This window comes from Nerophis ophidion, linkage group LG17 (assembly GCF_033978795.1).
Source record: "Nerophis ophidion isolate RoL-2023_Sa linkage group LG17, RoL_Noph_v1.0, whole genome shotgun sequence".
Classification (NCBI taxonomy): domain Eukaryota; kingdom Metazoa; phylum Chordata; class Actinopteri; order Syngnathiformes; family Syngnathidae; genus Nerophis; species Nerophis ophidion.
In genome coordinates, this window is record NC_084627.1 from 40,600,644 (window position 1) to 40,626,575 (window position 25,932).

Below are 25,932 nucleotides of genomic sequence, written 5' to 3' on the forward strand. Positions count from 1 at the left end.
ATCCTTTCAGCAAAAATATGGCAATATCGCAAAATGATCAAGTATGACACATAGAATGGACCTGCTATCCCCGTTTGAATAAGAACATCTCATTTCAGTAGGCCTTTAAGAGAAGATTCCGAGCCCCTAATATTTGAGAAAACCTGTCTCAGTTAAACTACTATATAGGTGAGAAAAAAAACATTGGAGCTTTGTGAGTTACTGAGCCACCAGACCAGGATGTTATCCCAGTACCCCTTGTTGGTGGCCAAGTATGAACTTCTGATCGCACACACACACACACACACGCACACACACACACACACACACACACACACACACACACACACACACACACACACACACACACACACACACACACCTTAGGTGGCATCCTTGACTATTTGACAATATTTTTTTTATTATCTTTAGCATTTATTTACATTTTTTAACTATATGTTAATCGTTTTGATTGAGTTGCAAATATAACGAGTCAGAGTCACCACATATATTATTTGCTGACTCATTGTTTTGGCCAGTGGACTCTGTCCAGAGTGACCATGCACTTGACAAACCAAGAAACCTTGTGCGCAATCTCCTTTTCTCATGATCCTATTACATAATTCTAAATCTTTACAAGTGTATAACTCGTTCACATTTTACCAACTGAAGAAAAAGCAGGATTTAGAAGGTTTCTCACAGGTCAAGCACAGCATTGGAAAGAATTAAGGACATCCTGTTCTTGAGTGCAGGGCAAAAGTGCAACTTTCGATGGATGCAACGTTCAGTCTGAAGTAAAAACAGGCCAATTCTGTTTTGGCCATCTAATCGTGGCAGATATATATTTGCAAGGACAATTTCAAGAAGGATATTCAAAGAGAAACTATGTTGGCCAACCCGGGAAGCTAGCTCAGCTGTTCCGGTGATGAAATGCTTGCCATTTCCACTCGAATAAGCCGATGACGAGGGTACCACTGGTGGGTGTCTGTGCCTTGAAAGACATGCTGCTGAAGGATAGGAGCTTTCCTCTCCGCTGTGAAATGAATCTACTTTGGCATATTCTTCCAGAAAAATCGCCGGTCTTTTGTCTTTTTAAAGGCCTACTGAAACCCACTACTACCGACCACGCAGTCTGATAGTTTATATATCAATGATGAAATATTAACATTGCAACACATGCCAATACGGCGGGTTTAGTTTACTAAATTGCAATTTTAAATTTCACGCGGAAGTACCATGCTAAAATGTTGCGGTATGATGTGACGTCACGCATTGTAGAGGACATTGTGTTCCAGCACCATTTTTAGTTATAAGTCGTCTCTTTTCATCGCATAATTCCACAGTATTATGGACATCTGTGTTGCTGAATCTTTTGCAATTTGTTCAATAAATAATGGAGACGTCAAAGAAGAAAGATGTAGGTGGGAAGCGGTGTATTGCGGCCGCCTTTAGCAACACAAACACAGCCGGTGTTTCCTTGTTTACATTCACAAAAGATGACAGTGAAGATTTACTATGGAACAGAGCGGTCAAGCTATTATGGTTCCCTACCACATGTCAACCGGCAGGTTTCGGTGAGAAAATGGTGGTGATAAGTCGGCTCTTACCGTAGACATGAGCGGAGAGCTTGCGTAATTCCTCGTGCACCTGTCAAAGAGGCAGCTGTGGACTCTCTTGCCACATCCCACTGGCCGTCCCAGACCGTCGATTGCTTCCAACATGGAGGAAGCATCGGCTGTCTTCGCTTTGTCGAGAAACGTGGCTTCCCTCAGAGACACTGGCGGTCACCACACCCCTCCGACCTTCAGGTAAGACAGGTACGACCATAGAATCTCACTATAACACTAGTAACACAATAAGCACGTAAGGGATTTTCCAGAATTATCCTAGTAAATTTGTCTAATAACATCTGAATTGCTCTGCCGTCTAGTTTTTGTTTTGTTTTGTTTTTTCTAGTCCTTCACTCTCACTTTCCTCATCCACAAATATTTCATCCTCACTCAAATTAATGGGGAAATCGTCGCTTTCTCGGTCCGAATCGCTCTCGCTGCTGGTGGCCATGATTGTAAACTATGTTCAGATGTGAGGAGCTCCACAAACCATGACGTCACGTGCACATCGTCTGCTACTTCTGGTACAGGCAAGGCGACCAAAAGTTGCGAACTTTATCGTCGATGTTCTCGACTAAATCCTTTCAGCAAAAATATGGCAATATCGCAAAATGATCAAGTATGACACATAGAATGGACCTGCTATCCCCGTTTAAATAAGACAATCTCATTTCAGTAGGCCTTTAAGGCTCATATTGATTTAGCAAAATAGACAAAAATGTCAACAGAGAAAAAGCACACACATTTAATCGCTGAGAAGTGACTAATAGTGTCCTGGTCAGCAAATGTAGTTCCCCATAAATGCTGTGCCCTGCTTTTTGCCTGCAGGCTTAACACAAATTGAATGACTGAATATAAACATTCATACAAAGAAACACGGTTTGCACACCGAGGCATGTTAGGCTTGGTCTTAAAGTTTGTAAGTTAAAAAGTTTGCAAACAGAGGTGTTTGTGAATCAAATGTTCGTGACAGAGGTTTAAGGTCTGTTGAGGACGGACGGACTCATCAAGTGGTCATTGATGTTTCTTGACGGGTTCAACAAAACTTTCAGTTGTATCAAATCAAGCATGTGCATGTTGAAGTGTCTTTTATTGAAAAATACATGTTTACCAGTGCATAGTGAAGAATACAATTGAGGAGGACATTTTTAACTTGTTGAAACTTATTGAACTACCAATAGAGTCACTTGTCACATTGTGAGCTTTAAGGATGCAGATGCCATCATACTGACGTCACGGCTAGATAAAACACTAAAAGAATTCACAAAAGTACCAACGTTATCATGTTATCAATATTAAAGGCCTACTGAAACCCACTACTACCGACCACGCAGTCTGATAGTTTATATATCAATGATAAAATATTAACATTGCAACACATGCCAATACGGCATTTTTAGTTTATTAAATTACAATTTAAAATTTCCCGCGGAGTTTGTTGTTGAAAACGTTGCAGAATGATGACGCGTCTGCGTGACGTTTCGGGTTGCAGGGGACATAGCGCAGCACCACTTGCGGCTAAAAGTCCTCTCTTTTCATCGCGCAATTACACAGTATTTTGGACATCTGTGTTGCTGAATCTTTTGCAATTTGTTCAATTAATAATGGAGAAGTCAAAGTAGAAAGATGAAGGTGGGAAGCTTTTAGCCCAGGGGTCGGGATCCTTTTTGGCTGAGAAAGCCATGAAAGCCAAATATTTTAAAATGTATTTCCGTGAGAACCATATAAAAAATTTTTTAACACTGAATACAACTAAATGCATGCATTTTTAAGTAAGACCAACATTTTTATAGTATAATAAGTCTCTCATTCTTTTTAATAAAATTGTTATTCTGAAGCTAACCAATAATAAATAAAATACATCTTAACATTAATGCGACTTCTTGAACTGGTGCGGTAGAAAACGGACAAATAGATTAAAATGCATGAGAATTTTTTATATTTTGAACGTTATTTTTAACACTGCGATTACCAGCGGAATTATTAATTACTTATCCTGTTAAGTAATTTCAGCTAAGATTTATATGAGAGCCAGATGCAGTCATCAAAAGAGCCATAGGTTCCCTACCCCGGTTTTAGCCTTCAGCCACACAAACACACGGTGTTTCCTTGTTTAAAATTCCCGGAGGTGAAGCTTTACTATGGATCAGAGCGGTCAAGGGATCATGGTTCCCAAACACTTGTCAACCGTTAGGTTTCGGTGAAAAAAATTGTGGTAAAAAGTCGCCTCTTACCGGAGATCTGCGAAGCTTGCGCGCCTTCCATGCAGCTGCCGTGACTTCCCTAAGACACTGGCGTCAACACACCCGTGGACACACCCCTCCGACTATCAGGTACTATTTAACTCATTAAAACACTAGCAACACAATAGAAAGATAAGGGATTTCCCAGAATTATCCTAGTAAATGTGTCTAAAAACATCTGAATCGCTCCCAATACAATCGCCTTTTTTTTTTTTTTTACTTTATTTATTTATTTATTTTTTCTAGTCCTTCGCTATCAATATCCTCAGCCCCAAATCTTTTATCCTCGCTCAAATTAATGGGGAAATTGTCGTTTTCTCGGTGCGAATAGCTCTTGCTCCCATTATAAACAATGTGAGGATGTGAGGAGCCCTCACACCGGTGACGTCATCGTCTGCTACTTCCGGTAAAGGCAAGACTTTTTTAGTAGAGACCAAAAGTTGCGAAGATGTTCTCTACTAAATCCTTTCAGCAAAAATATGGCAATATCGCAAAAGTATGACACATAGAATGGACCTGCTATCCCCGTTTAAATAAGAAAATCTCATTTCAGTAGGCCTTTAAGCATTATCCATAATACAGTAAATAAATTAACCTATTTATATTATACGTATTTGTTCCAAAGCAATAAGACATAGCAAAGGACATTAAAAACAAGCAAACACTTGATCGCATTGATTGCATATTGCTGCAACACATTTTGAATTTAGCCCACAGGACGCTTTATTAGGCACAATCCAGTGCAGACATTCTGCCTCTACAAATGCTCAACTACTATCATTTACCAATTTTATTGTTGGGGTTTCATATTGGTTGTGTTTCTTAACATGTGGTTCAATCAAAACGGATCATTAAGACCTGAAGTTGTTCATAGTATATACAGTGGGGCAAAAAAGTATTTAGTCAGCCACCGATTGTGCAAGTTCTCCCACTTAAAATGATGACAGAGGTCTGTAATTTTCATCATAGGTACACTTCAACTGTGAGGGACAGAATGTGAAATAAAAATCCAGGAATTCACATTGTCGGAATTTTAAAGAATTTATTTGTAAATTATGGCGGAAAATAAGTATTTGGTCAACCATTCAAAGCTCTCACTGATGGAAGGAGGTTTTGGCTAATTTATTCTTTCTTTATGTCGGATCAATCGTCCTGTCTTCTTAGCAGAAAAACAGCCCCAAAGCATGATGTTTCCACCCCCATGCTTCACAGTAGGTCTGGTGTTCTTGGGATGCAACTCAGTATTCTTCTTCCTCCAAACACGACGAGTTGAGTTTATACCAAAAAGTTCTATTTTGGTTTCATCTGACCACATGACGTTCTTCCCAATCCTCTGCTGTATCATCCATGTATCCATTTTGGTATAAACTCAACTCGTCGTGTTTGGAGGAAGAAGAATACTGAGTTGCATCCCAAGAACACCATACCTACTGTGAAGCATGGGGGTGGAAACATCATGCTTTGGGGCTGTTTTTCTGCTAAGGGGACAGGAAGATTGATCCGTGTTGAGGAAAGAATGAATGGTGCCATGTATCGTGAGATTTTGAGCCAAAACCTCCTTCCATCAGTGAGAGCTTTGAATGGTTGACCAAATACTTATTTACAAATAAATTCCTACAATGTGAATTCCTGGATTTTTTTCCCACATTCTGTCTCTCACAGTTGAAGTGTACCTATGATGAAAATTACAGACTTCTGTCATTATTTTAAGTGGGAAAACTTGCACAATCGGTGGCTGACTATATACTTTTTTGCCCCAGTGTATATATGCCTCCTATACAGCAGTAAATAGTGCACACCTCTAAGGCACAGTTCGTATTTTATTCCGATCAATCAAACCCAATACTGGCTGTCTTTAAGCGTGGGGGGCTTAGATCGACGAGAGGACTTGAACGCTACAGAAATGGCTGGTAACGAATTTCTACCAAAAGTGTTCTCTCTTTCCCGACCTCCAATATTCTCATCACTACTCGAAGCCTCAGCATCAAACGGTCCCCAGAAGGTCATCCCTGGGGCCAGACTGCGCCTCCTGGAGCCTATGGGCGCCCCGGGAGAGGCGGGGCAGCTGGCCGTACGAAGCGGGGTGACCACCACCGAGGGCATAGCCACGCTTCGCTCCGGCCCGCCCGAATACGGGCTGCCCTCGGCGGGTAACTGCACAGCAGCGAGCTCCTGCAGGAGGCGCATCCTGGCCTGTTTCTCTCTGCGGTGACGCAACACCAGGATCAACACCACCAGGATCACGATGAGGAGCAGACATGCCAGCAGAGGCAGGATGATGAGCAGAGGGTCCGAGGCAGGTCGAGGGAGGACCGCCACCTGAACGGGGTGCATGCCAGGGGGATGTGGCTCGGCCGGAGGGGGGCTGGACTTTGACCGGCTGCCATGATTCCCGCCGTGCGTGTGGTTTGCTATGCGGTTGTGAGGCCTCACTCTATGATGTGTCTTATTGTGGTTCTTGTGCGTTAGGACGTGAGGGTGCACACCCATTTCCACCCTGCCGTGCGTCCGCCCCCCTCCCACCGTCCCTCCCGCGGCGATCTTGCTCCGTGTCGTCTTGTGTTCGTTGCTCGCCACGTCCGCTTTATTCCCACCGGGCGGAGCGTGGTGCATCTGGTGATGAGGTAAGATGGTGAAGTGAAGCTCACCTTTCGCTGGTTGGACATTGCCAGCCTTCAGCAGGAAGACGAAAGAGTCGTTGAGAGGCGTGGCGGGGGCGTGGCCAATTGTGAGCGCCGATTCGTTACTTTGGGTTTGATCGTCGTCGTCGCTCAGAGTCTCCTCGATGGCGACGCGTCCTTGCACCACGTCTCGGAATGTGAAGGACTTCAGGACCTCTGATGCTCTGTTGGGGTCATAGGTCATCTGCATACATGCAAGCACAATATTACAAAGTACAAATATGTGTGTGTGTATATATATATAACGTGAATGCGTGGGTTCCCTCCGGCTACTCCGGCTTCCTCCCACTTCCAAAGACATGCACCTGGGGATAGGTTGATTGGCAACACTAAAATTGGCCCTAGTGTGTGAATGTGAGCGTGAATGTTGTCTGTCTATCTTTGTTGGCCCTGCGATGAAGTGGGGACTTGTCCAGGGTGTACCCCGCCTTCCGCCCGATAGTAGCTGAGATAGGCGCCAGCGCCCCCCGTGACCCCAAAAGGGAATAAGCGGTAGAAAATGGATGAATATATATATATATATATATATATATATATATATATATATATATATATATATATATATATATACACACAGTGGGGCAAAAAAGTATTTAGTCAGCTACCGATTGTGCAAGTTCTCCTACTTAAAATGATGACAGAGGTCTGTAATTTTCATCATAGGTACACTTCAACTGTGAGAGATAGAATGTGAAAAAAAATTCCAGGAATTCACATTGTAGGAATTTTAAATAATTTATTTGTAAATTATGTTTGAAAATAAGTATTTGGTCAACCATTTAAAGCTCTCACTGATGGAAGGAGGTTTTGGCTCAAAATCTCACGATACATGGCCCCATTCATTCTTTCCTTAACACGGATTAATCGTCCTGTCCCCTTAGCAGAAAAACAGCCCCAAATCATGATGTTTCCACCCCCATGCTTCACAGTAGGTTTGGTGTTCTTGGGATGCAACTCAGTATTCTTCTTCCTCCCAAACACGACGAGTTGAGTTTATACCAAAAAGTTCTATTTTGGTTTCATCTGACCAGATGACATTCTCCCAATCCTCTGCTGTATCATCCATGTATCCATTTTGGTATAAACTCAACTCGTCGTGTTTGGAGGAAGAAGAATACTGAGTTGCTTCCCAAGAACACCACACCTACTGTGAAGCATGGGGGTGGAAACATCATGCTTTGGGGCTGTTTTTCTGCTAAGGGGACAGGACGATTGATCCGTGTTAAGGAAAGAATGAATGGGACCATGTATCGTGAGATTTTGAGCCAAAACCTCCTTCCATCAGTGAGAGCTTTGAATGGTTGACCAAATACTTATTTTCCACCATAATTTACAAATAAATTATTTAAAATTCCTGCAGTGTGAATTCCTGGATTTCTTTTCACATTCTGTCTCTCACAGTTGAAGTGTACCTATGATAAAAATTACAGACCTCTGTCATCATTTTAAGTGGGAGAACTTGCACAATCGGTGGCTGACTAAATACTTTTTTGCCCCGCTGTATATCACACATGCATGCATACAACATGATACATCACAATTTCCAGTTTCTCTATTCAACATGTTTCAAAAAGGAGTTGGAAGAAGCAGAGCTTATTAAATCATACCCCTTTGCCTTTACATAGCAGTTGCTAAAACGTTTGTTCACTTCCTGTCCTCAATTTATTCACAATATACTCCATAAGTAATAACATTAAAACCTTTGTGATTTTAACTAAATTAGTGAAGTAAGTTATATTTCATCCGGTGAGATGAATAAGATTGTTTTGAAAATGAATGGATGGATAAAATACATTCAGAATGTTTATCATGGTTTTTCTTCTTTGTACTTTGTAAAACTTAAAGTTTGAAGAGTTTCTTGAAGTGGATCATATTAGTACTTTGTTTGATTTCTTTGCTAAATCCATTCTACAATTTAATTTCACATACTGATAACCTATGGCAGGGGTGTCAAACTCAAATACAGAGTGGGCCAAAATTTAAAACTGAACAAAGCAGCGGGCCAAGGTTGAACAAATGAACCTTTTAATAGGGATCCAAACAAGTTTTGCATTGAACATTGAACAAGCAAGGCTTATATAACTTTATAGTGACATGCAAAATCGAGTTTTAAATAATAATAATAATAATTGAAAAATATAAATGGCATGTCAAATAAAATTTAAATACAAATTTAATGCCTCTTTTCTATTTGCAGCCTTCTGAGGTAAATATCAAAATATATTGTAGCGTCCCGATAGAGTTAGTGCTGCAAGGGGTTCTGGGTATTTGTTCTGTTGTGTTTATGTTATGTTACAGTGCAGATGTTGTCCCGAAATGTGTTTGTCATTCTTATTTGGTGTGGGTTCACAGTGTGGCGCATATTTGTAACAGTGTTAATGTTGTTTATACGGCCACCCTCAGTGTGACCTGTATGGATGTTGACCAAGTATGCTTTGCATTCACTCATGTGTGTGTAATAGCCGCATACATTATGCGAGTGGGCCTGCACGCTGTTTGTATGGAGGAAATGCGGAAGTGAGGACAGGTTGTAGAAGATGCTAAAAGCACTACTTTTAAGGCAAGCCCTCAATATTGTTGTCCGGGTGGAAATCGGGAGAATGCTTGCCCCGGATATTTTCGGGAGAGGCACTGAACTTCCGGAGGATTGGCAAGTGTGAGAACTTGCGGTGTTACAGCGGCACCGCTGCTTTGTAATAATGGCGGGCCAGCTATAATGTTAATTTGATATCGCCTCAAGGGCCAAATTAAATTACACATCGGGCCAAATTTGGCCCGCGGGCCAGTGTTTGACACCCATGCCTTAAGGTCTTAAGTGTAGTATGTGCGTATAAATTTTATAAATACAATTTTTCTCTAAGATTATATATCTCCTCTATTGTTGAGAAAAATTGTTGTATATTTTTGGATAGCAGATTGTAGTTTGCTTAGTGCATAATTTTAGCTGTTTGCAAATTCACTATGTCGTGGAATTTCAGTATTTTCGATTCAATGAATAAAGGGTTTGAATGTTCTCTATATCCAACATTATGTACAGTATTATTATAACTGACCTTTTTTGTAAAACTGTTAATGAATGGAGTTTAGTTTTGTAGTTATTCCTCCAGATTTCTGCACAATAACTCAGATATGGTAACACTAGCAAGCAGTAACGGCTATGAAGTAATTTTTGGTCAAGAACATCCATCCATCCATCCATCCATTTTCTACCGCTTATTCCCTTTCGGGGTCACGGGGGGCGCTGGCGCCTATCTCAGCTACAATCGGGCGGAAGGCGGGGTACACCCTGGACAAGTCACCACCTCATCGCAGGGCCAACACAGATAGACAGACAACATTCACACTCACATTCACACACTAGGGCCAATTCAGTGTTGCCAATCAATTTTGCTTAAATCATTATTGACGTGTTTTTTACATTTCCAGTTAATTTTATCATCAATCATTATACCTAGAAAGTTGGTTTAGAGTGGTGTGGACTGAACAGGATAAACAAAACACATTCAATTGAATTCACTGCTGAAGAACTCATTCAACACTGACCTCTTGTGGTGAACTGTATTTACTGCACAGAAGTTGTGTTTACATTACAACTTCTACAAATGGGTTCTTGGCAAAAATGTCTTGCTTTGACATTAATAAATCTCTTGTACATGTACACAATGTTTCTTGAAGAAAACATCAGAATAAATAAGGTAAAAGGTCTACATGGATGTTCATGGTACAAAAACGATTTTGATGCATTGATTTGTAACATGTGTATTTGTTTTTGACACCAGATAAGGGTACAATGTTAATTTTGATTTAAAGGCCTACTGAAACCCACTACTACCGACCACGCAGTCTGATAGTTTATATATCAATGATGAAATATTAACATTGCAACACATTTCAATACAGTCTTTTTAGTTTACTAAATTGCAATTTTAAATTTCCCGCGGAGTTTCTTGTTGAAAACGTTGCGGAATGATGACGCGTATGATGACGTGTGTTTGTGACATCACGGGTTGGAGGGGACATATTAGCCCAGCACCACTTGCGGCTAAAAGTTGTCTCTTTTCATTGCATAATTACTCAGTAATTTGGACATCTGTGTTGCTGAATCTTTTGCAATTTGTTCAATTAATAATGGAGACGTCAAAGAAGAATGCTGTTGGTGGAAAGCGGTGGATTGCAGCTGCCTTTAGCAACCGACACACAGCCGGTGTTTCTTTGTTTGTTGTGAAGCTTTAACACAGAGCGGTCAAGCGGACATGTTTGTCTACGTCAACCAGCAAGTTTTTGGATGGGGAAAATTGTGATATTAAGTCGACTCTTACCGGAGACATCAGTGGATTATGGGACCTCCTGCAGCAGCTGTCAAAAAAGGCAGCTGTGAGCTTGGCTCCTTGGCTTCTCTGAGAGACACTGGCGTTCACCGCAGCCATCCGACTTTGAGGAATGACTTTACAATCTCACTAAAACACTGTTAAAACATTAAGCAGATAAGGGATCTGCCAGAATTATCCTAGTAAATGTGTCTAATTACATCTGCTTTTTTTTTGTGCTTCAGTCTAACTTTCCTCATCCACAAATCTTTCATCCTGGCTCAAATTAATGGGGAAACTGTCGCTTTCTCAGTCCAAATCGTTCTCGCTGCTGGTGGCCATGATTGTAAACAATGTGAGGATGTGAGGAGCTCCACAACCCGTGACGTCACGTGGTAATCATCTGCTACTTCCGGTACAGGCAAGGCTTTTTTATTAGCGACCAAAAGTTGCGAACTTTATGGTCGATGTTCTCTACTAAATCCTTTAGGTAAAAATATGGCAATATCGCGAAATGATCAAGTATGACACATAGAACGGACCTGCTATCCCCATTTAAATAAGAAAATCTCATTTCAGTAGGCCTTTAACATTCCCCTCTGTGAATATGCTGTGTCAGTCTGAAAACCTAAGTAAAGCCTGTTTCTAATCAAATAAGGCAAAGCAATGTTATAATATTATACTTTTGCTATAGTAAAAACCATACAGCAAGTGACATTTTTGGACAGCCTGGCAAAAATGGGATTTATTAGTGTTAATAATTTATTAGAAAACATAGAGTGATGTTTAATACTGAATATTACATTTTCCACAAATGATGCAAGTTCAATTGTATCATTTGTCGCATTGCTCCTCATAAATTATTGTGTATCGCTGTGTTTGACCTAAATAAGTGAAGAAAATGAAACGCTCAAGACCAATAAAAAGGAGATTCTGTCTCCAGTGTTCCACCTGCAGCTCAGTGCCGTCAATCTCGCCTCATTGAAGCAATTTTTTTCTGCTGACATCCGGCCTGTTTTATTTCTTTCCAAAAAATGTATATATGTTGTGAAAATTAAATATTTAGGAATAGCCCCAACATACATTGATTTTCAGTGTGCGGCCCTCAATGGACAATGTTTGGACACCCTTGGGTTAGTTTTATATAAGAATGTACACATATTTAGAAAGTGCCATTGTTTTTAATCGAAATAATGTCATTTCAGTGCAAAACCCAAAAAAAGGACTAAAATAAAAAGCGGGCGTTGTTCACATTATAGACAAAACTATGAACAGAAAACTGCAAAAGTAGAACAAGCTTCATAATCATCCATCCATCCTTCTTCCAACCCTGTTTCCATATGGATTGGGAAATTGTTTTGGATGTAAATATAAACGGAATACAATGATTTGCAAATCCTTTTCAACCCATTTTCAGTCGAATGCACTACAAAGACAAGATATTTGATGTTCAAACACATAAACTTTATTTTTTTTTGCAAATAATAATTAACTTAGAATTTCATGGCTGCAACATGTGCCAAAGTAGTTGGGAAAGGACATGTTCACCACTGTGTTACATCACCTTTTCTTTTAAGAACACTCAATAAATGTTTGGGAACTGAGGAAACTAATTGTTGAAGCTTTGAAAGTGGAATTCTTTCTCATTCTTGTTTTATGTAGAGTTTCAGTCGTTCAACAGTCCGGGGTCTTCGCTGTCGTATTTTACGCTTCGTAATGCGCCACACATTTTGGATGGGAGACAGGTCTGGACTGCAGGCGGGCCATGAAAGTACCCGCACTCTTTTACCACGAAACCGTGCTGTTGTAACACGTGGCTTGGCAATGTCTTGCTGAAATAAGCAGGGGCGTCCATGATAACGTTGCTTGGATGACAACATATGTTGCTCCAAAACCTGTATGGACCATTCAGCATTAATGGTGCCTTCACAGATGTGTAAGTTACCCATGCCTTGGGCACTATTACACCCCCATACCATCACAGATGCTGGCTTTTGAACTTTGCGCCTATAACAATCCGGATGGTTATTTTCCTCTTTGTTCCGGAGGACACCACGTCCACAGTTTTCAGATATAATTTGAAATGTGGACTCGTCAGACCACAGAACACTTTTCCACTTTGCATTAGTCCATCTTAGATGAGCTCGGGCCCAGCCAACCCAGCGGTGTTCCTTGGTGTTGTTGATAAATGGGTTTTGCTTTGCAAATTAGAGTTTTAACTTGCACTTACAGATGTAGCGACCAATTGTCGTTACTGACAGTGGTTTTATGAAGTGTTCCTGAGCCCATGTGGTGATATCCTTTACACACGGATGTCGGTTTTTGATGCAGTACCGCCTGAGGGATCAAAGGTCCGTAATATCATCGCTTACGTGCAGTGATTTCTCCAGATTCTCTGAACCTTTTGATGATTTTACGGACTGTAGATGGTAAAATCCCCCAATTCCTTACAATAACTCGTTGAGAATTTTTTTCCAAAACTGTTCGACAATTTGCTTCCAAAGTGGTGACCCTCGCCCCATCCTTGTTTGTGAATTACTTAGCATTTCATGGAAGCTGCTTTTATACCCAATCATGGCACCCAACTTTTCCCAATTAACCTGCTCACCTGTGGGATGTTCCATATAAGTGTTTGATGAGCATTCCTCAACTTTATCAGTATTCATTGCCACCTTTCCCAACTTCTTTGTCACATGTTGCTGGCATTAAATTCAAAAGTTAATGATTGTTGGATTTATTATGTGTATTTGTTATGTGTATATGTATTTATGGCGGGCTTGCTTGGGAGTTTTAAGATGGGCGTGGCTACCACTGTCAGGTGACTACTTGGGTAGATTTTAAAAATGGTGTCATTGTTCATTTGGTAAAATACAGCGGGCTTCGTCACCTGCATACCCCACTGGTAAGTTCATTTTATGTCCACTTTTCTTGGTTAAATCAACTGAACTATTGTTTAAAACCCATGTTTGCTCGTTTCCTTTCTTTTTTGTTTGTTGTGCGGCTGGCTGGCTGTTTGACAGCCAGAGCAAACACGCACTGTTTTAGCTTTTGAACAACAACGGCAAAATTATTAATTTAAAAGGTACAACAGCAGTAATGTGTTGGTTGAAAACTGTTGTATTAGCGTGTTGTCACGTTGTGTGTGTGTCTGGCTGAATTTGAGTGATAGTAGGTTTATTCTTGGCTTGAGTTCGAAAATACCGGCACTTTACTTCCTGGTTTGGCTGATGGGATTTGTAGTTTTTTACTGTAGTTCTCCTTAAATGTGTAATGTGTGGCTCAAACAGAGCGCCTTTGTTTATCTTCTTTTTTAGTATGCTTGTCCATGAATCATGGCGACATTATAAATGATTCTGATCACATTTAAAACATTATATTACATAAATGAATGATGATAATAAAATGTAATGCTAAAATTAATAAGTTAGGATAAAATCACAGTGATTGATAATATGTCATATCATGGTTGACAACAATATGGTTCAGTTGAATAATTCATGTCTAATATTTACATTATGATGATTCAAAAATAGATACATTGTTTTGTTGTGTTCATGTTTACTTTTAGGTTATTACCTGCTACTACTGCTGCTGCTGCTGCTACTGCAACTGTTGCTGCAATAGTACCAAATAAAACAAGCAAAAAGTGCACGGCGAGTAATTCCTTTCATGCTGAGTGACGACCCCTATTCAGAGGGCCAATACAGGAAAAAACTAAACAATGAATATTTGCAAAAAAAGAAATGTTTATCAGTTTGAACATGAAATATGTTGTCTTTGTAGCACAGGGGTGTCAAAATCAAATACAGAGTGGGCCAAAATTCTAAACTGAACAAAGCCGCGGGCCAAAGTCGAACAACTTATCATTTTAATAGGGACCCAAACAAGTTTTGCATTTAATATTGAACAAGCAGGGCTTATATAACTTTATAGTGACATGCAAAATCGAGTTTTGTTGGTAGCAGGGGTGTATATTGTAGCGTCCCGGAAGAGATGGTGCTGCAAGGGGTTCTGGGTATTTGTTCTGTTGTGTTTATGTTGGGTTACGGTGCGGATGTTCTCCCGAAATGTGTTTGTCATTCTTGTTTGGTGTGGGTTCACAGTGTGGCGTAACAGTGTTAAAGTTTTTTATACGGCCACCCTCAGTGCGACCTGTATGGCTGTTGACCAAGTATGCATTGCATTCACTTGTGTGTGTGTAGAAGCCGCTTATATTACGTGACTGGGCCGGCACGCTGTTTGTATGGAGGAAAAGCGGATGTGATGACAGGTTGTAGAGGATGCTAAAAGCACTACCTTTAAGGCACGCCGGTTGGAAATTCGGGAGAATGGTTGCCCCGGGGGATTTTTGGGGGGGGCACTGAAATTCGGGATTCTCCTGGAGAAATCGGGAGGGTTAGCAAGTATGAAAATTAGCGTTGAATACGGTGATACAGCGGCACCGCCACTGTATAATACCGGCGGGCCAGCTCTAATGTTAATTTATTATTGCCTCAAGGGCCAAATGAAATTACACGGCGGGCCAGAGTTTGACACCCATGTTGTAGCATATTGTGAAGTGAAGTGAATTATATTTATATAGCGCTTTTTCTCTAGTGACTCAAAGCGCTTTACATAGTGAAACCCAATATCTAAGTTACATTCAAACCAGTGTGGGTGGCACTGGAAGCAGGTGGGTAAAGTGTCTTGCCCAAGGACACAACGGCAGTGACTAGGATGGCGGAAGCGGGAATCGAACCTGCAACCCTCAAGTTGCTGGCACGGCCACTCTACCAACCGAGCTAAACTGAATATGTGTTGAAAACGGTTTGCAAATCATTGTATTCCGTTTATATTTGCATCTAACACAATTTCCCAACTCCTATGGAAACGGGGTTTGTAGATGTACACAATCAACCTGTTTATTTGACCTATTCTTAGTTTTGAAATTATTACAAAAAACAAGAACATTCTTGCTTTTCTAAAAAAAAAAAAAAAAAAAAAAAAATGAAGCCATACCTTGACTAGTTTGCCATGTTTCGGTGGAACCAGAACCTCAAAGACCGGGTCGGCTCTGCTGATTCTCGCCAGCTCGGATGCGTCCATCATGGCTTTCCCCAGTTTCACGGCGATGCCGCTGGGGACTCTCACTGGTTCCCGTAAATAGATGAGAGGTCGCACGACTACCTTCACCGTCTGTGCTGTCACGTTTCCGTACTCGACACCCGGTGCCGTGGCCGAGATGGAGATTTGAAAGCTGTCCTCTGATTCACTGAGCTCAGTCATGTGATAGACAACACGGCCATGTTGGAGATCCTCATGGCGGAAGGTCATGACTTCTTGGTCGTTTATAGCAATGCGTCCATGCCGGGGGTGGGTGGTTACTGTATAGGTTATGTTGGCCCGACTTTGACCATTTGTTTGAGCTGCGAGCTGGTTGGTTGTCAGGATCACAGCAGTTCTGCCTTGAACCAATGACAGGCCGGTGTTGTTAACTGTAAAAATGGAGGGTTTAATTACCTCCAAACTGAACAGTTTGTAGAGCGGACGATGATGACCATCAGTTACATTAAAGTAGAAAACTCCCGTCGAAGGCTCGCCCTGGTGGGGCAAAAGTAAAGAAAATGTCAATATTCAAAATTAAAACATTACGAATGGGAAGTTTCCATGAAGACTGACTGTACCTGCTGTATAAAATGCAGCCGGCCGTGGTTGACGTCGTACTGCGTGAAAGAGGTCACCGGTTCTGGCCTTTCACCCAGCGTCAGGTAGCCGTTGTTGGGCTTGCTGATTACAAGGTAATGCAGCTCCTCTGGAGGTGTGTCATGATCTTCAACCTGTTCTTGTAGATGCCAACAGAACATTAGCAAAGACAGGGAATGTTTGCTTTTAATTACCATATGAATCTGAAAGTGAGACCATAGCACTTGGGGCTGTGTTTTGATGTAATTGCGCCCATCATGATGCGTAATTTTGAGAGCTTTGGTAAGCATTACATTTCTGAAATTCAGTGAAAATAATTTTGGACAGTTATATACAATATAACAGTAGGTTTGTATGGTATACCGGTATTAGTATAGTACCGCGATACTAATGAATCTTACACTATGTTATGATTTGCTGCCCTGATCATATCATGGTCAGGTTTTGAGTCTTGTTTTGTATTATGTTCTGCTAATGTTTGCCTTAGTTCCTGGTTGCACTTCCTTGTTTGAGCTTGTCTCCATAGTTACTTATTAGTTTCTTGAAGCGCACCTGCCTTGTGATTACTACCTTATTTAAGCCTGCCATTTCCGTTGATTCGACCTTTCTTTCTAGTTTGTGGTTCACAACAGTGACGACCCTGATCCGATCCCTTATTCCTGTTCGCAACCAGCTTGCTTCCTATTGTAACGATTGCGGGGCATCGTGATGCGGGTTCGTTCTTCTCTTGATGCAGTCGGGCTCGTACACAGCATGAAGGTAAGAAATTATGATTTATTTAAAATTAAATCAGAATATGAAACAGAAAACTTGCACAAGGCACAAAAGGCAAAACAAACAGAACTAGCATGGGAGCTAGAAAACAAAACAAAAGCGCTAGCATGGGAGCTAGAGAAAAAACAAATACTTAGCGTGGAAGCCAGCTGGTTGCAAACAGGAATAAGGGATCGAATCAGAGTCGTCACTGTTGTGAACCACAAACTAGAAAGCAAGGTCGAATCAACGGAAAAGGCAGGCTTATCCGATCCCTTATTCCTGTTCGCAACCAGCTTGCTTCCTATTGTAACGATTGCAGGGCATCGTGATGCGAGTTCGTTCTTCTCTTGATGCAGTCGGGCTCGTACACAGCGTGAAGGTAACAAATGATGATTTATTTAAAATTAAATCAGACTATGAAACAGAAAACTTGCACAAGGCACATCCCTTATTCCTGTTCGCAACCAGCTTGCTTCCTATTGTAACGATTGCGGGGCATCGTGATGCGAGTTCGTTCTTCTCTTGATGCAGTCGGGCTCGTACACAGCGTGAAGGTAAGAAATGATGATTTATTTAAAATGTAATCAGAATATGAAACAGAAAACTTGTACAAGGCACAAAAGGCAAAACAAACAGAACTAGCATGGGAGCTAGAAAACAAAACAAAAGCGCTAGCATGGGAGCTAGAGAAAAAACAAATACTTAGCGTGGAAGCTAGCTGGTTGCAAACAGGAATAAGGGATCGAATCAGAGTTGTCACTGTTGTGAACCACAAACTAGAAAGCAAGGTCAAATCAACGGAAAAGGCAGGCCTATCCGATCCCTTATTCCTGTTCGCAACCAGCTTGCTTCCTACTGTAACGATTGCGGGGCATCGTGATGCGGGTTCGTTCTTCTCTTGATGCAGTCGGGCTCGTACACAGCATGAAGGTAAGAAATGATGATTTATTTAAAATTAAATCAGAATATGAAACAGAAAACTTGCACAAGGCACAAAAGGCAAAACAAACAGAACTAGCATGGGAGCTAGAAAACAAAACAAAAGCGCTAGCATGGGAGCTAGAGAAAAAACAAATACTTAGCGTGGAAGCTAGCTGGTTGCAAACAGGAATAAGGGATCGAATCAGAGTTGTCACTGTTGTGAACCACAAACTAGAAAGCAAGGTCAAATCAACGGAAAAGGCAGGCCTATCCGATCCCTTATTCCTGTTCGCAACCAGCTTGCTTCCTACTGTAACGATTGCGGGGCATCGTGATGCGGGTTCGTTCTTCTCTTGATGCAGTCGGGCTCGTACACAGCATGAAGGTAAGAAATGATGATTTATTTAAAATTAAATCAGAATATGAAACAGAAAACTTGCACAAGGCACAAAAGGCAAAACAAACAGAACTAGCATGGGAGCTAGAAAACAAAACAAAAGCGCTAGCATGGGAGCTAGAAAAAAAACAAATACTTAGCGTGGAAGCCAGCTGGTTGCAAACAGGAATAAGGGATCAAATCAGAGTCGTCACTGTTGTGAACCACAAACTAGAAAGCAAGGTCGAATCAACGGAAAAGGCAGGCTTAAAATAAGGTAGTAATCACAAGGCAGGTGCGCGTCAAGAAACAAGTGGCAGGTGAAACTAATAAGTAACTATGGAGACAAGATCAAACAAGGAAGTGCAACCAGGAACTAAGGCAAACATTAGCAGAACATAATACAGTACAAGACTCAAAACCTGAACATGATATGATCCGGGCAGCGGATCATAACATCATATTAGGTACTATACTGCCTCTAAAAAGTACTGGTCCCCCACACCCGCTAATGTAAAGTATCAAACAACAGAAGAATAAGTGATTATTACATTTCAGCATAAGTGTAGATAGAACATGTTAAAAGAGAAAGTAAGCAGACATTAACAGTACATTAAGAAGTAAATTAATAATTTATTTTCTACCACTTGTTCTTAATAATGTAGACAAAATACTAGGTGTATAAATGACAAAATATGTTACTGCATACGTCAGCAGACTAATTAGGAGCCCGTGTTTGTTTACTTACTAATAAAAGACAAGTTGTCTAGTATGTTCACTATTTTATTTAAGGACAAACTTGCAATGAAAAGCATATGTTTAACCTAACCTAAGATTTTTTTGTTAAAATAAAGCCAATAATGCAATTTGTTGTGGTCCCCTTTATTTAGAACAGTATCAATATACATTTTGGTACCGGTACCAGTACCAAAACATTTGTACCGGGTCACCACTAAATGACAGATACAGTACATAAAAGACTTGTCTGTACTCAACAACCTCAACCAAGTTTTGCATGCTTTCTTTCTCATTCTAGCTCAGTAGGCACTGTAAAAATATTTTGTCTACTGTATCAAAATCAGTGTTGTCATTAATTATTGACATATTCAAGGCTGCAATCAACCAACCTCAAATATTCCATTCTGCAACTTATATTTTAGAAATAATGCATATTTATCATTTTCCAATGTACAAACCCCGTTTCCATATGAGTTGGGAAATTGTGTTAGATGTAAATATAAACAGAATACAATGATTTGTTAATTATTTTCAACCCATATTCAGTTGAATATGCTACAAAGACAACATATTCAATGTTTAAACTGAAAATTTTTATTATTTTTATTTTTTTGCAAATAATCATTAACTTTAGAATTTGATGCCAGCAATACGTGACAAAGAGGTTGGGAAAGGTGGCAATAAATACTGATAAATTTGAGTAATGTTCATCAACCACTTATTTGGAACATCGTACAGGTGTGCAGGCAAAATGGGAACAAAAGGGTGCAAAAATTGGTTATAAAAGCAGCTTCCATGAAATGCTAAGTAATTCACAAACAAGGATGGGGCGAGGGTCACCACTTTGTAAGCAAATTGTCAAACAGTTTAAGAACAACATTTCTCAACGAGCTATTGCAAGGAATTTAAGGATTTTACCATCTACGGTCCGTAAAATCATTAAAAGGTTCAGAATATGGAGAAATCACTGCACATAAGCGACGATATTACGGACTTTTGGTCCCTCAGGCGGTACTGCATCAAAGACCGACATCAGTGTGTAAAGGATATCGCCACATGGGCTCAGGAACACTTCATGAAACCACTGTCAGTAACTACAGTTGGTCACTACATCTGTAAGTGCAAGTTAAAACTCTACTATGCAAAGCAAAACCCATTTATCAACAACACCCAGAAACGCCGCCGGCTTCTCTGGGCCCGAGCTCATCTAAGATGGACTGATGCAAAGTGGAAAAGTGTTCTGTGGTCTGACGAGTCCACATTTCAAATTATATTTGAAAACTGTGGACGTGGTGTCCTCCGGAAAAAAGAGGAAAATAACCATTCGGATTGTTATAGGCGCAAAGTTCAAAAGCCAGCATCTGTGATGGTATGGGGCTGTATTAGTGCCCAAGGCATGGGTAACTTACACATCTGTGAAGGCACCATTAATGCTGAATGGTCCATACAGGTTTTGGAGCAACATATGTTGTCATCCAAGCAACGTTATCATGGACGCCCCTGCTTATTTCAACAAAACAATGCCAAGCCATGTGTTACAATAGCGTAGCTTCGTAGTAAAAGAGTGCAGGTACTTTCCTGGCCCGCCTGCAGTCCAGACATGTCTCCCATTGAAAATGTGTGGCGCATTATGAAGCGTAAAATACGACAACAAGACCCCAGACTGCTGAACAACTTAAGCTGTACATCAAGCAAGAATGGTAAATAATTCCACTTTCAAAGCTTCAACAATTAGTTTCCTCAGTTCAGTTCCCAAACGTTTATTGAGTGTTGTTAAAAGAAAAAGTGATGTCACACAGTGTTGAACATGCCCTTTCCCAACTACTTTGGCATGTGTTGCAGCCATGAAATTCTAAGTTAATTATTATTTGTTTGAACATCAAATATCTTGTCTTTGTAGTGCATTCAATTGAATATGGGTTGAAAAGGATTTGCAAATGATTGTATTCCGTTTATATTTACATCTAACACAATTTCCCAACTCATATGGAAACGGTGTTTGTAAAAGAAACATGTTTTTTTTTTGACCAGAGTGCCATAAAACATAAAAAAAAGAGTAAAGGATAATAAAACAGTTCATATCAAAAGATAGATCGGAAGTTTTAAGCTTTCAAGCGTTGAAAGTAAAAAGACAAATAATTGATTGATGACTTATGACACTTTTATGAGCAGGTCCCTGTTGGATCCTGAGAGTAAGTGTGTGTATTCAATCTTAAAGTTGCACATGGGTTAAGACAAACATTGAGAAAATATTATCACCTGCAGATTGTCTGGTCCGAGAATGACCCTCTCTCCAACGACAACCTTCAAAGTCGGGGGTCTATTCCTATTCATTGGAGGCTGGTCGTTGACCGGCGTTACCGTAATGTTAAATGTCTCCGTCACAGCCAGGCTGTCCTTGACGTGGCGATGAGACACTAAGTCCAACGATGGAAGGGAGGAGGAAGCTGAGTAAAACGGAGATGAGGAGGAGGAGGAGGCATCAAGAGGAACCACCCAGGCCCGGAAAGTGAAGCTGTCACTCGTGGTCTCAGAGTCATCGTGGATGTAAGTGATGCCAAATTTGTTCAATGTAATCTGTGAAAAATCCGGTTGTTCCCTTTTGGAAAAAAAAAAAAACGTAGAGCATCTAAGGACACTTATGTACAGTATCTCTCTATGGAAGTGTCTAAATCAGGGGTCACCAACCTTTTTGAAACCAAGAGCTACTTCTTGGGTACTGATTAATGTGAAGGGCTACCAGTTTGATACACACTTAGATAAATTGCCAGAAATAGCCAATTTGCTCAATTTACCTTTAATAAATAAATCTATATATGTATAAAAAATGGGTATTTCTGTCTGTCATTCCGTCGTAGATTTTTTTTCCTTTTACGGTAGGTTTTTTTGTAGAGAATAAATGATGACCACTTTTATTCTTTGGCTTTTAACACTACGTGAGTTGTGTGGTCCTCTGTCCTCTGTTGTGCTCTGTGTTTTTTATACACTTTGATTTTTATTTTACTGTTTTGATTGATTTTACCCTTTAAAATAGTTTTTAATCATATTTGTTTTTATTGGTTTTATTTTTATTTATTTTTTGTTTTATTCAGTCATTGGTGGAGCATAATATTGTTTTTTTTTTGTTTTTTTTAATATTGTTTTTAACATGGCTGTGCAGCACTTTGGAAACGTTATTGTTGTTTAAATGTGCTATATAAATAAAGTGGATTGGATTGGATTGGACAAAATCGCTTATTTGAACTGTTTAAAAGAGGACAAAACAGGAAAAAAAAAGAAAAATAAATTTTGAAACATCGTTCATCTTCAATTTCGACTCTTTAAAATTCAAAATTCAACCGAAAAAAAAAGAGAAAAAATAACTAATTCGAATCTTTTTGAAAAAATTAAAAAAAATAATTAATGGAACATCATTGGTAATTTTTTCTGATTAAGATTAATTTTAAAATTTTGATGACATGTTTTAAATAGGTTAAAATCCAATCTGCATTTTGTTAGAATATATAACAAATTGGACCAAGCTATATTTCTAGCAAAGACAAATCATTATTTCTTGTAAATTTTCCAGGACAAAAATTTTAAAAGAAATTCAAAAGACTTTGAAATAAGATTCAATCAATCAATCAATCAATGTATTTTATTTCGGCAATCTTCACATAAAACAAAGAAAGAGATTAAATTTGATTCTAAAGATGTTCTAGATTTGCCAGAATATTTTTTTTAATTTGAATCATAATAAGTTTGAAGAAATATTTCACAAATATTCTTCGTGGAAAAAAACAAAACCTAAAATGAAGAATTAAATTAAAATGTATTTATTATTCTTTACAATAAAAAACATAAATTTACTTGAACATTGATTTAAATTGTCAGGAAAGAAGAGGAAGGAATTTAAAAGGTAAAAAGTTATATGTGTTTAAAAATCCTAAAATCATTTTCAAAGTTGTATTTTTTCTCCAAAATTGTCTTTCTGAAAGTTATAAGAAGCAAAGTAAAAAAAATTAATGAATTATTTAAAAAAAATGAAGACCAAGTCTTTAAAATATTTTCTTGGATATTCAAATTCTATTTGAGTTTTGTCTCTCTTAGAATTAAAAATGTCGAGCAAAGCGAGACCAGCTTGCTAGTAAATAAATAACATTTAAAAAATTGAGGCAGCTCACTGGTAAGTGCTGCTATTTGAGCTATTTTTAGAACAGGCCAGCGGGCGACTCATCTGGTCCTTACGGGGGACCCGGTGCCCGCAGGCACCGCGTTGGTGACCCCTGGTCTAAATTAAGCCAGTTCTGAAACACAGAGAAACGAGTAGAACACCTGGTGAGGTTGTGGCCATGGATAGACAAAGCACCGTGGCGCGGAAGAGAAGTCAGACGGTAAACAACGTGGTGGTCTTTCTGGAAGGGCTTGGGCAGTTTCTCAAGGAGATGGGAGGCATCAAGTTTAGATCTGTCAATTACAATCCTGCCACCTTCCGACACCACAGCGCCTGCAAGATACAGATTCTAAAAAGCAATGCTCCTTTAGGTTGTATTATAGTTCATGTACTGTAATTCTAGCCCGTCAAGTGGGTGTGTCTTAAAAGTGTCTGAAATTGGAGGACAGCTCCATGAGAACCTGACTCAGCAATGTTGTGACCCTCTTAAACAGGACAATACTGCCCTTTACTGTACATAAAAAATAGAATAGAATGTAAATATATTCTACATATATTCTACATTTAAGTGCAGTCAAGGAACATGCATTAGGGAGTCTGTTCTGAAGCCCACAGTAAAGAGACGTAACTTCATCACGTCGCCTGGTTATTGACTCCAACCCAATATATTACACCGTCGACGAGCAAAATGAAAAAATACGCTTGCAAGTTCCAGAACGATTGGAAACAAGAATTTCAGTTTATCCAGGAGAGTTTGAAGGGGAAGAGGTATGTTGCCTATAAATTTTGTAGAACAGACTTCTCCATTGAACACGGCGGCCGATATACTCAGCCATGAACGGTCAGCGAAGCACAAAGCGTCCGCAGCGCAGCATCGTTCACAACCCAGTATTATGGGCAACCTCGCAAAATGGAGACCCGATGGTGTATCTTATGCTGAGACAAAGATGGCTATGCTGATAGCTGGAAGCAACATCTCATTCTAATTTGCAGATGTCTACAACAAATCCATGATATATGTTCCCGGATTCGTAGATCGCTCGCCAATACGCAAATTGCAGAACAAAGGTTATTACTCAAATAGGGAAAGGTAAGTGTTGTTTTTTTTTTTTTAGTAACCAGCAAGCGAAGTACAGTTAGTAGAAAAACTGTGTTTTTATTACTGTGTATTTGATAGGTGCCGTCGGAAATTCAACTATTTCTTTTATTTATACATATAATAAAATAAATATATATAGCTAGAATTCACTCAAAGTCAAGTATTTCATATATATATATATATATATATATATATATATATATATATGAAATACTCGAGTTGGTGAATTATACTCCTCCCTTCTTAACCACGCCCCCAATCATGCTTCCGCCCCACCCCCGACCCAATCGGAGGTCTTAAGGTTGGCAAGTGTATGCTCCACGCTAATCTTCATGTGAGGGTAAGCACTTAAATTGTTATTTTTCCTTATGTATCGAGGTCAATAATCTTAGCTGCACGCTACCTGAGGTCCTTCCCATCATTGGAATCACAAACACTCCACAACATGCCGGCAAACAAAAGTACTGTTGTTATTGGTGGAAACTGGTTGTACATAGACTTTGTGAGTTTGTTTTTGGTCGTTGTAAAACATTTCACTTAAAAACTAGTAATTCCCCATATAAGGGGATAATGTACTGTATATTCTACCTTGAGTGATATGAACTGACTTTTGTTAGCACATACCTGCATTGTGAAGGGTTCTGCTGTCATGTTGAAGATAGTGAAGATGTTTGTTAACCTGGTAGGAGATCAAAATGGTGAAGGTGTGCGGCGGGAGGAAGATGGGAGGATAAGACACGGTGAAAGAAAACGTGTCCGTAGCCAACCATACCACCGACTCTGGCTTGTTCTGATCGTACAAGACAACACCAGAGTTCACCTGAGGCAGAAAAGACTACTTCAATTTACCATTCATTCACAGATTAAAAAGAGACACATTAGTTGTGACTACCATCCTCTGTGTGAACGTAGAAATATCCTGCGTAGAGTTGTCTGGCATACGACGGACCAAGCGGCCCAATTTTGGAGGAACGGTCACTGTGTACACCAAAGTGTCATTTATTGCAACGTCAGTGGGGTTGCTGGTTATCACCTGAAGCTCATGCTCAGATATTGGTGTCACAGATCCTTTAAAGCCAACAAAAAACACAGAGTTGAGGAACTTAAGTGACAGAGACAAGGGAAAACAAAACGACATCCCTGACAGCCAAGACTACACTGTAAAAAAAAAAAAAATCTTATTTTTATGGTTAATTTACTCTACATTTCTACTGTAATTTTTCATTTTTTTTAAATAGTTTATAAAAGTGTAGAATTGAAGACATTATCTGTAAATAAACAAACTGCCTGTTATTTTAAGTAATATGCCAGTAATGACACACTATGTATATTTCTATTTTTTTTACAGAAAAATACCAAATTAATTATACATATCATTTTCTGTTTT

At 39.7% G+C, this 25,932-nt stretch overlaps 1 protein-coding gene and 1 long non-coding RNA gene across 4 annotated transcripts in view; one reads left to right on the top strand and one right to left on the bottom strand.

Moving 5' to 3' along the window:
• LOC133536437 (uncharacterized) overlaps nt 1–25,932 on the top strand; it is a 141,219-nt gene that overhangs the window by 69,910 nt on the left and 45,377 nt on the right. For both annotated transcript variants that reach the window (XR_009802461.1, XR_009802462.1), the window contains exon 2: nt 21,681–21,840. This is a non-coding gene — a long non-coding RNA (uncharacterized LOC133536437). The remainder of the gene's footprint in view (nt 1–21,680; nt 21,841–25,932) is intronic.
• Nucleotides 5,568–25,932, bottom strand: part of LOC133536435 (chondroitin sulfate proteoglycan 4-like) — a 58,365-nt gene continuing 38,000 nt past the window's right edge. For both annotated transcript variants that reach the window (XM_061876956.1, XM_061876955.1), the window contains 7 exons: nt 25,438–25,613; nt 25,170–25,365; nt 23,608–23,779; nt 21,553–21,892; nt 16,484–16,636; nt 15,819–16,400; nt 5,568–6,697 (listed from right to left, as the gene is read on the bottom strand). In XM_061876956.1, the coding sequence (XP_061732940.1) occupies nt 5,666–6,697; nt 15,819–16,400; nt 16,484–16,636; nt 21,553–21,892; nt 23,608–23,779; nt 25,170–25,365; nt 25,438–25,613 (2,651 nt within the window). In that variant the 3' untranslated portion in view covers nt 5,568–5,665. The remainder of the gene's footprint in view (nt 6,698–15,818; nt 16,401–16,483; nt 16,637–21,552; nt 21,893–23,607; nt 23,780–25,169; nt 25,366–25,437; nt 25,614–25,932) is intronic.